The following is a 17,141-nucleotide window of genomic DNA, read 5'->3' on the forward strand; positions in this document are numbered from 1 at the left end:
CGAGACGTTTATCTGGGATGTTATTGAAGGGTATTTCCAATAATTTTAGTGCTCAACCATCGTTTGGTTTAGACGTGCCACCATCGACTGCCCAAGCCTCGTCTCCAGATAACACCGCTGCCATCCGTTTTATCTAATTGTATTTTCCACATTTTTTTATATTGGCAATAAATAACGGTCACATAATATAAACACCACGGTTTCATTTCGTTTAACCTCCATTCACCAAGCCACATCATTTACCCTAAAATGTAATTATTAAACTGAAAATTTATATTATCTCATTATTTTAATCGCAAAAGGTTGAAACATACCGCTTACAAGAGCAAGACAAAAGCAAAGTTCTCACAAAAACAAGTATTACATATTTTATACGAAGCGATAACAATATTTCAAGATACAACATATATTTCGAAGAAAATTAGAAAGACCCCAAGCTCTTGAATCAAATTCGCAGATCTACACTACACGAAAAAAGTGGGTCGTGTTCCAATAGCCAACCCATTCATCACCGAGATGGCGTGCTCGACCTCTCAATATTGTTGGAAAACAGATGGTAATACTCTTATAATGAAACTTGTCCCTTAATATGATGAAGTTTCAAAACTTGGACCTTAAAACTTAATTAGTTAACACATAGTGGAAAAGTTCTCAAAAGTTGTTTACTACAGTTACAGCAAACCGTTTTGTTTTCTGAGTGGTCGGTGAATAGAGTAGAGATGAAGGTGATGCTATTTTTGGTACTAATAGCTTTGATATGTTCCCAGTTCTAATATAATTAATATTGTTATTGACTCTTGAACTGATACATAACTTTTGAACTTATTATATTAAAAATGATATTTTTTGGCTAAAACTTTACTGAGTATATATAGTGTTAGAAATAATATATATATATATATATATATATATATATATATATATATATATATATATATATATATATATATATATATATATATATATATATATATATATATATATATATATACTTTTATATATAAACATATACTTTTTTTTTAAATTAACCTATTTTCACCTTGAAATTAACAAATGTATAATAAATATGTATGTATGATAAATAGAATAGAAAAATATGAAGGAAAATGTGACTACGCTACAAGAATATTTGTATCGCAAAGTCAATAGAAGAATTTGAAAATTGTTAAATTTTATTTAATATAATGCTATTTAACCAAGACAGTTTGGATCTATTATAAATCAGGTTGTAGAAAACGTAAAGGTTTTCAGTATAAAATATAACAATTATTATGTTAAGAATATGAATGATAACTGATGTATCAGTTATCTGATTATTATTTTATATTATATATCTCTCTTACAAATGATTAAAGAAAATTAATAGCGGATTATATATCGAAGTTCAGGAAAGTTTTGCAAATGATTTCCAAGCTCGTATTGATTCCAAGGAAGGTAATACTGTGTGGTTGTGTTTGGTGAGATTGGAAAGGAATTTTTTTCATAGATTGCTCGTATAATTCTATTTGAAACATAAAAAAACGAAATGACTTTTCCCTAACTCATTAATTACAATCGACGAAAATTTCGACGTATAAATGTTGATCTTCTATATTGGATAGTGATTAGATAGTGAATGTTTAGCTATAATAAAAATGCAGACTATGAATGTTTTGTATTATAGCATTAAGCAATCATCGCTCTTAAACACCCACATTCACAAAATTACAAGGTGTGTCGTTAATTCCTTTCCAGTTTGTGTAACAGATTTCATTAGCTAAGTATGCAATATTGTCATCACCTCTTCATTCGACGAAAATGTCTTCCCAGCGAGCATTATTTTGAGAATAGGAAATAGTCGCTGGCGTCCAGATCTAGAGAATACGGTGGATGAGGAAGCAATTCGAAGCCCAATTCATGGACTTTTGACATCGGTTTCACTGACTTGTAACACGGTGCATTGTCTTGGTGAAGAGCAGCTCTTTCTTTTTCATCAAATGCGGTCGTTTTTCGGCGACTTCGTTCTTCGAACGGCCCAATAACGCTATGTAATAGTCACTATTGATGGTCCTTCCTTTTTCAAGGTAGTCGATGAAAATTATTCCATGCGCATCCCAAAATGCAGACGCCATAACCTTGCCAGCCGACTGTTGCGTTTTCCCACGCTTTGGAGCGGGTACATCGATGTGCAGTCCACTCGGATGACTGTCGATTGGACCCCGGAATGAAATGATGGAGCCATGTTTCATCCATTACCATATATCGATGAAAAAATTCGGGTTTATTACGCTTGATTATCTTCAAACACTGCCCCGAATCATCGACTCGTCTTTGTTTTTGGTCAAACGTGAGCTCGGGCGGCACCCACTTTGCACAGAACTCTCTCATACCCAAATATTCGTGAATGATATGATATACACGTTCAGTTGATATCTTTAGACTGTCTGCTTTTCATTCAATTTCAATTTACGGCGATTCAGAATCATTTTGTGGATTTTTTTAATGTTTTCGTCGGTAACAACCTCTTTTGGGCATCCACTGCGTTCACCGTCTTCGGTGATCATTTCACCACGTCTCAACTTGGCATCAAGCCGAGTTTTTGCTTCAACTGTATTTTTTCCCTTCAAAAAGCAATATTTTATCAAGGAATTTCGCGTATTCCTTTTTATCCATTTTTTTCACAATTACAAAATTGCTTCATTTAAAATGCTATATATAACAAAAATCAAATATAATCAAGCTATAAATGCAAAAATATATATGCTAGTGCTAAGTAAAAAACATATGGATTTAATTATAGTAGCGCCATCTATGTGTTAGGACAGAGACCTTTCGGTTGACCTGTTATGTTATTTATCAGACATTATCCCCGAAACTATAACAGAAATACTCCGACAAAACGCCAAAATGACAGCGTTAACAAAAATACTGAGTTTTGTGCCTGAAAACTTTCTTATTTCGTCAAAAGAAGAAATCTGCAGAAGGCCATCGTTTGTTGATGAAAATTCACAGTGAGCATTTCCCAATGACAAGAACATGTGAAAGGTAGTTTTGACAATTAAATGTGGTGATTTTAACGTTCAAGGCAAAGAACGTCCTGGTAGACCGAGAACTTTTGAAGATGTGGAATTTCCGGAGTTATTGTATGAATCCCCAATATAATGTCAAGAAGAATTGCTACAAAACTGTTGAATGTAATTCGTTTGCATTCAAATTACAATTTATGAATTCTTACCATCGATAGGAAAGATCCAAAAGATGGGTGCAACATAAATTTGAAGATGCGCTATTAGAAAATCGGAAAATCTATGAAAGGATGTCATTTCTGCACCGATTAGTAACGAAACTAGAGAAAAATCATAGTTATCACCTGCCGAAGCCGACCCATCGACTAGTGATGACCAAACCAGTTTGTTGACAAGACCATGCTTTGTGCCTGGAGAGACCAGGTTGGTGTTAAATATTATGTACTCTTGAAGCTTGGAGAAACAGCTAATGGCCCTATCGACAACGGATAATCAATTTGAACTATGCATTGACACCGTGTGCGAATTGTTGCACGACGTACTTTCCAGACCTCGAGCCGTGCAACTACTACCTCTTCCCCACCCTACCACCTTTGCTTGTAGAAGAACAATTCGCCGAAAAATAGTTCCGTGAATAGTTTCGCTAAAAAAAGAAACTGTTTCTTTTATAATGGCATTCATAAAAGGGATGGGCAAAATATATTTTCCTTTGTGAACAAAATCGGAAAGAGATTACCGACACACCTGATACATTGTCAATATAAAAATAATAAATATCGTCGATATAACGATATCTTTTTTTCTCTGTCGAGATAAAAAGCAATCTTTTAAAAGTTTCTGCTCTCTTGTCTATATTTCTCGTCTACCTTTAGTACGAACGCTTGTTAATCATATCGTTTGTTTTAGGCCTGAAGCGTAGACGGTCCATCTTTTTTCATCAACCACTTTAGGAGATTGAAAGCGAACAAGATTGATTCGGTCGGCGTGTAGTGGTCCCTCATTTTAGGACTACGGCGTTTTATTTTGATTGCTGGTGTAATAGAGGTCGCAGAGCGCGTATTAAACGTCACTAATTGAGTTTTATTATTATTTACGATATATTTCTCTTAAATCTTCTTTATTTTTATATAAATATACTACATTGTACTACTAAATATTTCGTTTGGGCTAAAAAAATTATCACTCCGAAGCCACCAAATGGAGTAAAACCTGCTAGCAGAAATATCCGAAATATTAAAAAAACTCCCGTTAAAAAGGTTAAAAGAAATAATAGATAAAAACAATCTAATACCTGTACATCAGCTTGGTTTTATTAACAAAAATTGATCGGGTACATAGAATCACACATTCAGCTATCTTATTGGATGTAGTGCAAGCCTTCGATAAATTCTGGCATGTATACAGCCATATTTGTTACAGAACATGTTTAAACTCGATATAGATACATAGTAACATTTACTGGAGCAATACATTAAACTTTTAAACTTTTACATCTCATAGTCGGTATCAAAATATAGGAAAATGTTGTGGTTAATTGAAAGAAAATTACAATTGTCAGTACATAATAAATTGCTATTATATAAGCAAATACGGAAAACTATATGGACATACGAAGTTCAATTATGGAGATGTTCCGCGAAAACTAATATAAATACAATACAATTTTTCAACAGTCTTGAGAAATATTGTAAGTGCACCGAGATACTATAGGACTGATTATCTATATCGAGACCGTCAGATACCGACTGTCACCCAGAAAATCAAGAAAATTTCAAGGAGATTGAGGACTTCATTCTCATGTTAATATCGAAGTAATACAATTCTTGGATAACACCAGGAAAGCAGCTTACTCAAGAGAATCAAACCAATGGATCTTGTGTAAAAACAGCAGTATTAATACATAAACATTATTACATCAGAAGCCAAGATAGGGCCGACGGGTCCTCCTAGATATATACCTAGATTTAGATTAATGTAGAGACAGATTGTAAGTTAATCGGCAACGACTAGTAATAATGTAATAAATAAATTTAAAAGAAATTCAGCCAGGTTTTTTAGAGTTAAACAAGAGGCTTACCAGCGTAAAGCAGCTTACTCAACAATAAAAGAAACAATAGCGGGTCCCATTTTCTACTTATTCTATATATGTTACAGACCACAAATGTGATCAATCAAATGTAGACAACATTCAAAAGTTGGCAGCAGAATATCAGGGAAATGGGAGAAAGTTCTATCGTCAGAGATTCAACAATTATTATAGTAAAGTTGATAATGTCTTTATTTGCCTCTAGAATCCTACCTTTGTAGTGTTGAATTAGCGAGAATTGCGCTTATATTACGTACTACATAAAATTACAAAACAAAAAATATATAAAACATTTAGGTGAATACTACTCTTTTCTGAGACAATTTATTTTACGTTAAAGGCGATATTCTAGTCTAGTAATATGAAAAATTTGATTTATTTAAAAATTCTTAGTCCAATCAATTCTGTCCAAGGAAACGATATTTTTTATCATTTCTTTTTGTTATACTTTAGATTTTCCTTTTTACCAACTAGGGTTTATCTGGACTGGACCTACTGTTTAACGTGAGCTCCAAAATACGGTACTCGGCATTATGCCTACCGACCAACTTGGAGATCACCCCAGAAGACATTCGGTTTTACCCAGCCTGGTTACTGGCGTGACTGTGATCACTTCCCTTGTCGGATTTTACACTCCTTTTGGACAATCACAAACATACATTTACTAACATGCCGTAGGAGGATTCGAACCCACGACTATTACCACAGTAACATAGAAGGATCGTCCTATCGTCTTGATTACTTCACCAATCAAGCCGACTGTTGTGATTTTGTTTTGATATGATATGAAAGTGTAGGGAAGGCTCGTACCATATTTAAAATAAAATCGGGCTAGTGGAACTTGTTATATCATGTCAACTGCCTCGAAAAAAGCTTCCAGAAAAACGCCTAAGACAAAGATATCTCCGAAAATAATAAAAATTTTGAAATATTCTCTTAAAATGAATATTTGATTGAAAAAAGAAAAATTAAACTATAATTTTGTGCCCTTTTTAAACTACTAGCCTGATTTAATAGCTTAGTAACTATATTAGCATTATTAATGTTAACTTACAATAGTACTATTAATAAAGCATCTGATTCGTTTCCAATTGCAGAAAGTGGTTTTTGAAAGAAAAAAATTACCCGTCTGTGTTTAGAACGTGAAATAGACAGTCTGACTGCTAACTATTTGTGTTAAAGGAAAAAAGAGACGCCGCAGCGAACGGCGACTTTTAAAAGATTGTTTTGATGAGTTGAAATTTTTCTCGCCTGTCAGTCGCTTGACTTAAAATAGTTTTTTTTCGCACAGACCTCCATATCTTTTCATGTTAAACAAAATCCATTTGTCAGTGTATATAGACGATCATTTTTCTTACAATTTGTGTTGTTCTGTGTTCTATATTACAGGGTATAGATAAAATAATATGAACACATAGTGAAAATTCAGTGAGTGAAACACTTATGAGAATTATTCAATGTTGTTGGCTATCATAATAATTCACACATATATCAATCACCTTTTGTAACACAACATTTAGTGTAAACAATTTTAACAATTCCAGACAGATTAGCCGGGCATCTCTATGTATCTTTCAATTTATTATTGAAATTACGAATATTTTTAATTACAAAAAATCATATTCGAAAAGAATTTATGATAGTGCGACTATTTGCTTTTTTAAGAAGTGACAAGAAAAGTGGACATGCGACTATAGTGTAATTTCTTGTCAATATTCTATACTTGTTTATATAATAATGAATTAGCTTTTATATTTAAATAAACAAATATATATAAGTATATATACATATATGAAAAAATAGGAATAAAAATAAGGTTCTAATCTATTCTTCTAAAAATATAAGTCTTTAGAGATATTAAGGGTAAAAATATAAAACCAGAAGATTTCATAAACAGTAAGTACTCATAATTTATGATAATGATACATTATGCAAAAAAAAAATAACATTGAATAACATTAAAGTTAAAAGATAATGTTATTATAATATAATACATGAGCTGAAATAAAATAAAAACAATTCTATATATATGTCTATCTGGAGAAATTTGAAAGTATGTACATTTTTATATAGTCACTGAATAATTGAATTAATTTTTTTTAAATTAATGTCTTTTAAAACGTCTTTAGTATAGTGTTAACAATAATAAATTATAACCGAATAAATATAATATAAATGGAATAATACATAAATTCTTATTGGTGTCAGATATATAAATTAATTTGTATTAATATTGTAACCATTCTTCTTTAACAATTTAGATTAGTACTAAAAAGATCTAAATATTAAAAGTAATACCCAAAAGAACTTGCGAATTCAGTTAGAACTAATGAAAAAAATTATCAATATTATAACCAGGTTTCTATTGATTACGCTTTTCGAAACTCGGCAAAATTATATATAGCTTAACGTATAATATACGGTCAGTACATCAAAAAAATTGTTACATATTCGTTAATTACTAAACATTGTAACAATTATTCAACATTGTAATCATTGACCGTTTGTTATACAACCTTTAAGAAAAGAAATTTTTAAATTAACCTAACTCCTGAGCGTGTCTTTTGATTAAATATTTAAATTCCGAATTTTTCGAATTAATTTTTTTATTGAAAAATAATTCCTTAATTAATTAAGTCGTAAATAGTTAAATATGGAGTAAAAAATATGATGAATAAAGGTATTATATGGAAATAAATATATATATGGAGGAGAATTATATAATTCAAGAAGGTTCTATTATATAATTCAAGAAGAACAAAATATATTTAGGTCTTTAGAAATATTATCAAGGGTAAAAATATAAAGCAATAAGATTTCATGAATAATAAGTACCAATGATTCAGCTAAATCTGAGGCATTTTTAATGATAATTACATACTATGGAAAAAATTACCTTAAATTCAACATTCAAATAAAAAGATAATGTTAATATGTTATAATATGATACTTATATTAGCTGAAATAAAATCAAAGGTAACAATATAAAATTATAAGAATTTATGAATAGTAATCACCAAAGACATAAAATAATATTCAAGTAAAAAGATAATGTTAGTACATTATGATATGATACTTATGTTAGCTGAAATAAAATCAAAGGTAACAATATAAAATCATAAGAATTTATGAATAGTAATCACAAAAGACAAAATAATATTCAAGTAAAAAGATAATGGTAGTATATTATGATATGATACTTACATGAGCTGAAATAAAATCAAAGGTAACAACATAAAATCATAAGAATTTATGAATAGTAATCACCAAAGACATAAAATAATATTCAAGTAAAAAGATAATGTTAGTACATTATGATATGATACTTATGTTAGCTGAAATAAAATCAAAGGTAACAATATAAAATCATAAGAATTTATGAATAGTAAGCACAAAAGCTAAAATAACATTCAAGTAAAAATATAATGTTAAAATACTATGATATGATACTTACATGAGCTGAAATAAAATCAAAGGTAACAACATAAAATCATAAGAATTTATGAATAGTAATCACCAAAGACATAAAATAATATTCAAGTAAAAAGATAATGTTAGTACATTATGATATGATACTTATGTTAGCTGAAATGAAATCAAAGGTAACAATATAAAATCATAAGAATTTATGAATAGTAATTACAAAAGACAAAATAATATTCAAGTAAAAAGATAATGGTAGTATATTATGATATGATACTTACATGAGCTGAAATAAAATCAAAGGTAACAACATAAAATCATAAGAATTTATGAATAGTAATCACCAAAGACATAAAATAATATTCAAGTAAAAAGATAATGTTAGTACATTATGATATGATACTTATGTTAGCTGAAATAAAATCAAAGGTAACAACATAAAATCATAAGAATTTATGAATAGTAATAACCAAAGACATAAAATAATATTCAAGTAAAAAGATAATGGTAGTACATTATGATATGATACTTATGTTAGCTGAAATAAAATCAAAGGTAACAACATAAAATCATAAGAATTTATGAATAGTAATAACCAAAGACATAAAATAATATTCAAGTAAAAAGATAATGGTAGTACATTATGATATGATACTTATGTTAGCTGAAATAAAATCAAAGGTAACAACATAAAATCATAAGAATTTATGAATAGTAATCACCAAAGACATAAAATAATATTCAAGTAAAAAGATAATGGTAGTACATTATGATATGATACTTATGTTAGCTGAAATAAAATCAAAGGTAACAACATAAAATCATAAGAATTTATGAATAGTAATCACCAAAGACATAAAATAATATTCAAGTAAAAAGATAATGTTAGTACATTATGATATGATACTTATGTTAGCTGAAATAAAATCAAAGGTAACAACATAAAATCATAAGAATTCATGAACAGTAACCACAAAAGACATAAAATAATATTCAAGTAAAAAGATAATGCTAATATATTACGAGTATAATATGATACTTACTTGAGCTGAAATAAAATCGAAGGTAACATTATAAAATCATAAGAATTCAAGAACAGTAAGCACAAAATACATAAAATAACACTCAAGTAAAGAGATAATTTTAATATAATATAATAGATATTTACATGACCTGAAATAAAATCAAAGGTAACAATATAAAACCATAATATTTTATGACCAGTAAGTACCAAAAATTTAACTGAATTTGAGGCACTTTTAATGACAATGATCAGGGAAAAATTACATGAAATAAGGTAATATATTATAATATGATACTTACATGAGCTGAAATAAAATATATCATATAATTTTAATCAGTTGATTTCTTATTTTCATCTTCATTATTTTTTTACTGTACCTAAATAATTTAATGAATTTTAACGATGACATAAGTCTTTGGAGATATTTTGATGTTATTTGGAGAAAAATGATAATAAATAGCATATAAGTAAAATGTAATACTTATACCATATATTATAATATAATACTCACATGAGCTGAAATGAAATATATCTTATAATTTTAATTCATTTCATTTCTTAACAAAAAATGAACATAGAATGAACATTCATCTATAGAAGTCCGTCTGGAGCTGCCTGAATAATTTAAAGAATTTTAACGATGACATTTTAGTGTCTTTTAAAACGTCTTCAGTATAGTGTTAATAATAATAAATTATAATAAAATATATACAACACAAATTAAATAATAAATAAACTATTATTAGTGCCAGATATATAAACTAATCCATTGCTTATTAACATTGTAACCTTTCTTCTTTAGTAATTTAGATTAGAAGTAAAATGATCTTAATATTAAAAATAATACTCAAAAGAACTTGAGGATTCATCTAGAGTTAATAAACAAAATTATCATTATTATAAGCAGTTCATTCAAATGATGATTTTAGAAATCCACTAAAATTATATGTACTTTAACGCATAATACACGGTTGGTACCTCAAGAAGTTTATACCTACCCAGAACGAACCTGGTGATCGATCTCTGGCCAACTCAGTCGTCTGCAGCAGAAACTGGATGGTCGTTCCGTAGCCGTCTTCGGCGATCTGACTCTGAAGGAACCAGGACGACGCACTGGCGGTGCCGGTACTAAAGTCTCTAGTGTGCTGCGTCTACGTTGTACAAGAGCGCTAGCTCCTGGGGCCGGTACCACTTTGGGAAAGCCGGGTGTGTTACTGTCTCCGGAGTTGCTTCGCGAGCCTGGAGACACGCCCGTGGAGCTCTCCGATGTATCTGTCCGGCTTAAAGAAAACCTGCAAAGAAAAATACATTGAAATGTTGTACTATGAATGGTTTTGGAATATTGGTTCTGGTGGGTGGCGGATTTACGAAGACGCTGAAACCTATAATGACAGAATTTGGGGAGCGGCAAATATGTTTTTGTCTTACCACAATAAAAAAAGCATCATATTATATGCACGGAAGGAAAAAGATTAGAAATTTTGAAAAATTGTTTGGTTGAAAGTGACTTTTCTTGTTTGATGTTGTATATTAAACTTTCTTAACTTAATTGACAAAGTCAAGTGCAACCGGCTTGTTAACAGATAATTTAATAAATATGTCGTACTGTTTTTAAACTGTAAGTCCAATAAAAATATTTAGCAACGTTTACCAAATGTATATTATTTTATATAAGCTGACCCATACGCAGTTTCAACTGCTAAAGTCGTGCCTCAGAGGCAGATATTTTATTGTCAAATAGGTCGACGAATACACTGACCTACACCCAAAACATTCGGGTGTTCCACAGGGCGGTGTTCTTGGCCCATGTTATATCTATTGTATACAGCTGACCTAACGACCTCAAGAAACACTACTGTTGCAACATATATTGACGATACAGCGGATCAGTCACAAGAAACCTCCAACTTCATCTTAACGTAGTCGAATTGTGGTTGAAAACGTGGCGTATCAAAGCAAATGAGACAAAATCTACCCATGTGACATTCACCCTTTGTAATAGAAATGCATTTCGATTGACGTTTGACATGGAAAAATATATTGTTACAAAACGCACAACAGCTTGGGCTTAAACTAAACCAAGTGTACTTACTGATAGGGCGTAAATCTAAATTATCATTAGATAACAAGGTTTTGCTAAATAAGTCAATATTTACGCCCATTTGGACCAATGGTATTTAACTGTGGGGTACTACTAGCAAATTTAACATAGATCCTCCAGAGGTTCTAAGTGTTGCGAGTCATCTTCGATTCAGCGCGATATCCCATTAGAACCCATAACGAGTGTGATTCGGAGTGTTAGCGCGAAGTACTCTGAAAGACTATTAGTGCATTCCAATGCACTTGCCAAACAATATGTGCGATGATACTGAACTGCGTAGGCTCAAACGCAAACTGCCACACGAACTGATTAATAGCCACATAGAGTGAGATTTAATAATCTCTAGATTAAGCTAGAATAGTTTTTAGACATTAAAATAAGTTAGAAAAGTGCCTAGAATAAGATTTAGTTTTAACTTGTACAGCAGATCACTTACTGAAGTGATCTACTACATGTCAGGATAGATATATTATATAACTGAAATCATATAATACTTATTGCTCACGAGATTAATTAAAAAAAAATTATATAAGATGTAATGGGTAAGTAGTGTTAAGGCATACCTTATAAGTATTATATTATATATATGAACGAGCTTTTCTTAGCTCAGAAATATACCCAAAAACTATTTATTGTGTAATTTTTACTAAATTATGCGCTGTAACACCAATCTAAAAGTCAAAAAGTTTACAATTAAGTTAATAACGGGAAAAAGTGAACGAGAACGATAGGGCACAAATCATAAAAGTTGCAATTTCATTGAGAAAAAAGCAATCAAATTGATAATGAACTAGGGTATCGAATTGCAGGGCTCAATAGGGACGACAAAATTTGAATAGCTTACTGACGGCAAAATTATAATTCTCCCAATGGGTCTGGTATTTTTTCAAGTTTCATTTTCATATAAACTAAAAAAAAACAGCAAGCGGAGCTGGGCTCTTTAAGCGTTACAGTTGAAAATGATTACTATTCGTTCCGTTTTAGTGTTTAAATAAATATATATAGAGATTGAAACATATTTTTGTTTGTGAAACTGTATGATATTCTTTAGAGAAAATTTTTTTCACAATTTTAAAGGCCATCAGTAGTCTAGCATCATGTGACATGAGTCATGAGTCCCATCCACTCTGACACCTTTTTCTATTAAGGTTAGATTCTAGTGGAACGCTGTTTTTGTTATTTACGTTAATTTCGCAGTATCTTAGGAAATTTATTCAGGTGAGAGTGCAACTTTATGCTCATAGTTATTCGTATAGAGCTTAGAAGAAAGCACCTTGTCAATATGTTTTGTAAATTTTTTGTTTATTAGTGCTTTATAGTACTTATTTATCAACAGCAACACAAAACCTTTCGAAGCCTTATTTTCAGAATCAATCAAGTCTCATTTTTACCAACGAGGGTTTATCTGGACAGACCTACCGTTTAACGTGGGCTCCGAACCATGGTTCTCAGCATTAAGCCTAACCGGTCAATTGAAATGTCTCCGGCCTGACACATAGATGGCGCTACGAGAATTAAATGCATATGTTTTTTAGTTAGCCCCAAGCCTCAAAAGATTCGTGTATAAGTGAGTGAAGCAATTTTTGTTATTGTGAAAAAATAGATAAAAAGGAATTTCGCGTGCTGATAAAATATTGCCTTTTGAAGGGAAAAAATACAGCTGAAGCAAAAACTTGGCTCGATACCGAGTTTATGGATACTACCCCAGAAGGATCAACCATCAAGGATTGGTATGCTAAGTTTGGACGTGGTGAAATGAGTACCGAAGACCGTGAACGCAGTGGACGCCCAAAAGAGGTTGTTACCGACGAAAACATTTAAAAAATGCACAAAAGATTTTGAATGACCGTAAATTGAAATTGAATGAAATTGCGGACACTCTAGAGACATCAAGTGAACGTGTACATCATATCATTCACGAATATTTGGATATCAGAAAGCTCTGTGCAAAGTGGGTGCTGTGCGAGTTCACTTTTGACCAAACACAACGAGCAGTTGATAATTTGGAACAGTGTTTGAAGATGATCAAGCGTAATAAAACCAAGTTTTTGCGTCGATATGTGGCAATGGATGAAAAATGACCCCATCATTTCATTCCGAAGTCCAATCGACAGTCATTCGAGTGGACTGCACACGATGAACCCGTTCCAAAGCGTGGGAAAACGCAACAGTCGGCTAGCAAGGTTATGGCGTCTGTATTTTGGGATGCACATGGAATAATTTTCATTGACCATTAACAGTGACTATTACATAGCGTTATTGGACCGTTTGAAGGACGAAATCGCCGAAAAACTGCCGCATTTGAAGAAAAAGGAAGTGCTGCTTAACCAAGACAATGCACTGTGTCACAAGTCAGTAAAAACGATGGCAAAAATCCATTAATTGGGCTTCCAATTGTTTCCTCATCCACCGTATTCTCCAGATCTGGCCTCCAGCAACTATCTCCTGTTCTCATATTTCAAAAGAATGCTCACTGAGTAGAAATTTTCGTCAAATGAAGAGGTGATCGCCGAAACTGAGGCCTATTTTAAAGCAAAGCTCAAATCGTACTACGAAAATGGTATCGAAAAGTTGGAGGGTCGCTATAATCAGTGTATCACCCTTGAAGGGAATTATATGTAGAAAAAGAAAACTAATTTTGCCAAAAAATGTGTTTTACTATGATAGGCCCGGGACTTTTCAATTCACCTGTTAACACTGAAGTGTTAGTACTTTATAAAATAATAATTATTTTATTAAATTTAAGGCAATAATAATGTATAATTAGAAAATAAGTTATCGCAAACCAAGTTATATATTCATGTGAAATATTGCGAAAATAGAACATTTTTATTAATGCTGACTGAAGGGCCAATGACACATACATAATACTTAAACTCTTATATTATTTGAGTATAACACAAAATTTCCAGTACATTCTCATTTAAAATTATATCATCAATAGAGGGTGTTCCATATTTGCTAAATTTCAATTGTCAGGTTAGATACTCTGTTTCTTTATTTTATTTTGTATTCAAATGTTAAATCGTATTTAAATATTTTATATATATATATATATATATATATATATATATATATATATATATATATATATATATATTAATACAATATTTTAATTAAAATATGTGTTTTTAATTATTTGTGGCGTTCTCTATGGTTGTGAAGTTAATTTATATAAAAAAACCTATCGAAACTGTCAATTTTGGCAGCTAGTTTAAACTGTGTATTACATACAACTACTACATTACTCTATGGTGTATTATTGAATTGTTGACTGTCATTTTTTTCGCAATGATACTTCCCATGTTTACTAATATATATACATTCAGAAATAATTGCTTTGGGATTAGGGAGTCTCTGAAAAATCTTCATGAGCGGTTTTTCATTTGCTGAAGAGACGAGAAGGACACATTTTTGGTCTAGCGAATTTATTTCTGTAAATCGAATTTTTTAATAGCAACCATTTCAATGACTGAAACAATACATCGTCTCCAAAAGAGGTTACTTTGAATCAGACGAAATCGATTTTGAAAATAACTAACCCGTTGGTCGTTTGTTCCAAAAGTTTTACTGCTTTTTATCGCAGCAGTATGTTGACCTTCAAACCGTCAAGGCAAGACCTTTGTTAGTCGATAGTATGAAAAAAGTGCCGGCCCAACTCTCATAATTTAATAAAAAAATGCCTTTTCACCATGCCGTACACAACATTCAGAAAAGGTAAATCTATTGCATTTATTTCCGCGCCCCATCTCTCGGGCTTGCCGGAGAGAGAGCCTATTGGATTTGCGGCAGCGGGCTTCTACCCTTTTCGGGAATTTTATTATTTTTTTCCGCCGCATAAGAAAAGAATTTATTATTATAGAAAAACAGGGAAAAAGAGTAGCACGTCCATCCCGAAACCGTATGCGTATCGATTGATTTATATGTAATTTTGTTTATGTTTTATGAAATAAAAGTCCACAGCTGTTTATGTTTACGTGATTGTTCGTAGCGGAAACTAATAGTATTCTGTAAATATCGGGTATAATTGTTCTGTCAGTGTTTGTTTTTTTTTTATATATTTTCAAGTCTTCTTTTTGCCAGCGAGAGTTTATCTGGACTGGACCTACAGTTCAACGTGGGTTCCGAACCACGGTCTTCGGCTAGTGACTCGACTCGACTCCTATTAAAGATCACAAATAGACCCAGTAGGTGGCTGCGATAAGGTTTCAGGAATAGTTTAAAGTATTATTGATTTATACTAATGTATATCTCTGAGAGTGATATTTTCATGACAACAGTCGCAATAATGAGAGTTGATATATATATATATATATATATATATATATATATATATATATATATATATATATATATATATATATATATATATATATATATATATATAGAATAAGTTGAATATAATATCATATTGATATATTGTTTATAATATTAAAGTAAAATGTGTTATCTTCGACATATCAAGCTAAAATGAACTAAATTCCCATATCACTAATGTATTCTGCACTAGCAGGTATTTGGGATATAATGTAGGTTACTTTATACAGTGTAGGTTAATTTAGAGTAATATATTAATTAATAAAAATAACATTGTCAAATATAATAATATTTTGAAATATTGTCATTGACAATGTAATTTCCAATTTGTTCAGTTATATTAGTGAAATTTCGTCTACATTCCTGTTAATTTTAATTTAAAAAAGTACTTTATATATTTATTTGTTGTGTATTTATTAAAACAAAATGCCACCTCTTCGACGACGAACTGCAAATGTTGGTTAAATGTAACTACTGAAGAATACTTGATCTAGAATATGTCAATTTGAGAGACCAGGTGGCAAATACAACGAGTGTAACGTTACGTTCCAAAATGACGACGAAAGAGACAATTCGTCACATGCACAAGTTGTCATCGAATGTATGGATAAAAATGGTTTTGATGAAAAATTATATTTAATGAGATTCTGATGGTTCTCAAGCCAAGACTGTTATATTCCTGTTAATTTTAATTTAAAAAATCACTTTATATATTTATTTGTTGTGTATTTATTAAAACAAAATGCTACCTCTTCGAGGACAAACTTCAAATATTGGTTACATGTAACTACTGAAGAATACTTGATCTAGAGTCAATTTAAGAGACCAGGTGGCAAATAGAACGAGTGTAACGTTACGTTCCAATATAACGACGAAAGAGACAATTCGTCATGTGTACAAGTTATCATCGAATGTAAGGATAAAAATGGTTTTAATGAAAAATTATATTTAATGAGATTCTGATGGTGGCTGGATTGATGGATTTGTGGCTGTGTATATGGGCGCATCGTCATCTTGAAATATGACAGAATTTGATAGCAATATGGTAGTTATACTAAGAACTTCATCATTGAGAATGACGAGAATTCATTCACAGCAATCTGGTTTGTAATGGGAGTGAGAGGACCAGCTGACAAACACGATATTTTCGCCTAAATTATAACGGAACCTCCCCCATGCTTGATT

At 31.1% G+C, this 17,141-nt stretch overlaps 1 protein-coding gene across 2 annotated transcripts in view; it reads right to left on the reverse strand.

Annotated features, from left to right (window-relative positions):
- Positions 1-17,141, reverse strand: part of unc-13-4A (BAI1 associated protein 3) — a 233,402-nt gene that overhangs the window by 103,832 nt on the left and 112,429 nt on the right. For both annotated transcript variants that reach the window (XM_076416392.1, XM_076416393.1), the window contains exon 5: positions 10,537-10,830. In XM_076416392.1, coding sequence (XP_076272507.1) covers positions 10,537-10,830 — 294 coding nt within the window. The remainder of the gene's footprint in view (positions 1-10,536; positions 10,831-17,141) is intronic.

This window comes from Rhynchophorus ferrugineus, unplaced genomic scaffold (assembly GCF_030347505.1).
Source record: "Rhynchophorus ferrugineus isolate W39M unplaced genomic scaffold, kcgeb_rfMv2 rfM10, whole genome shotgun sequence".
NCBI classification, from domain to species: domain Eukaryota; kingdom Metazoa; phylum Arthropoda; class Insecta; order Coleoptera; family Curculionidae; genus Rhynchophorus; species Rhynchophorus ferrugineus.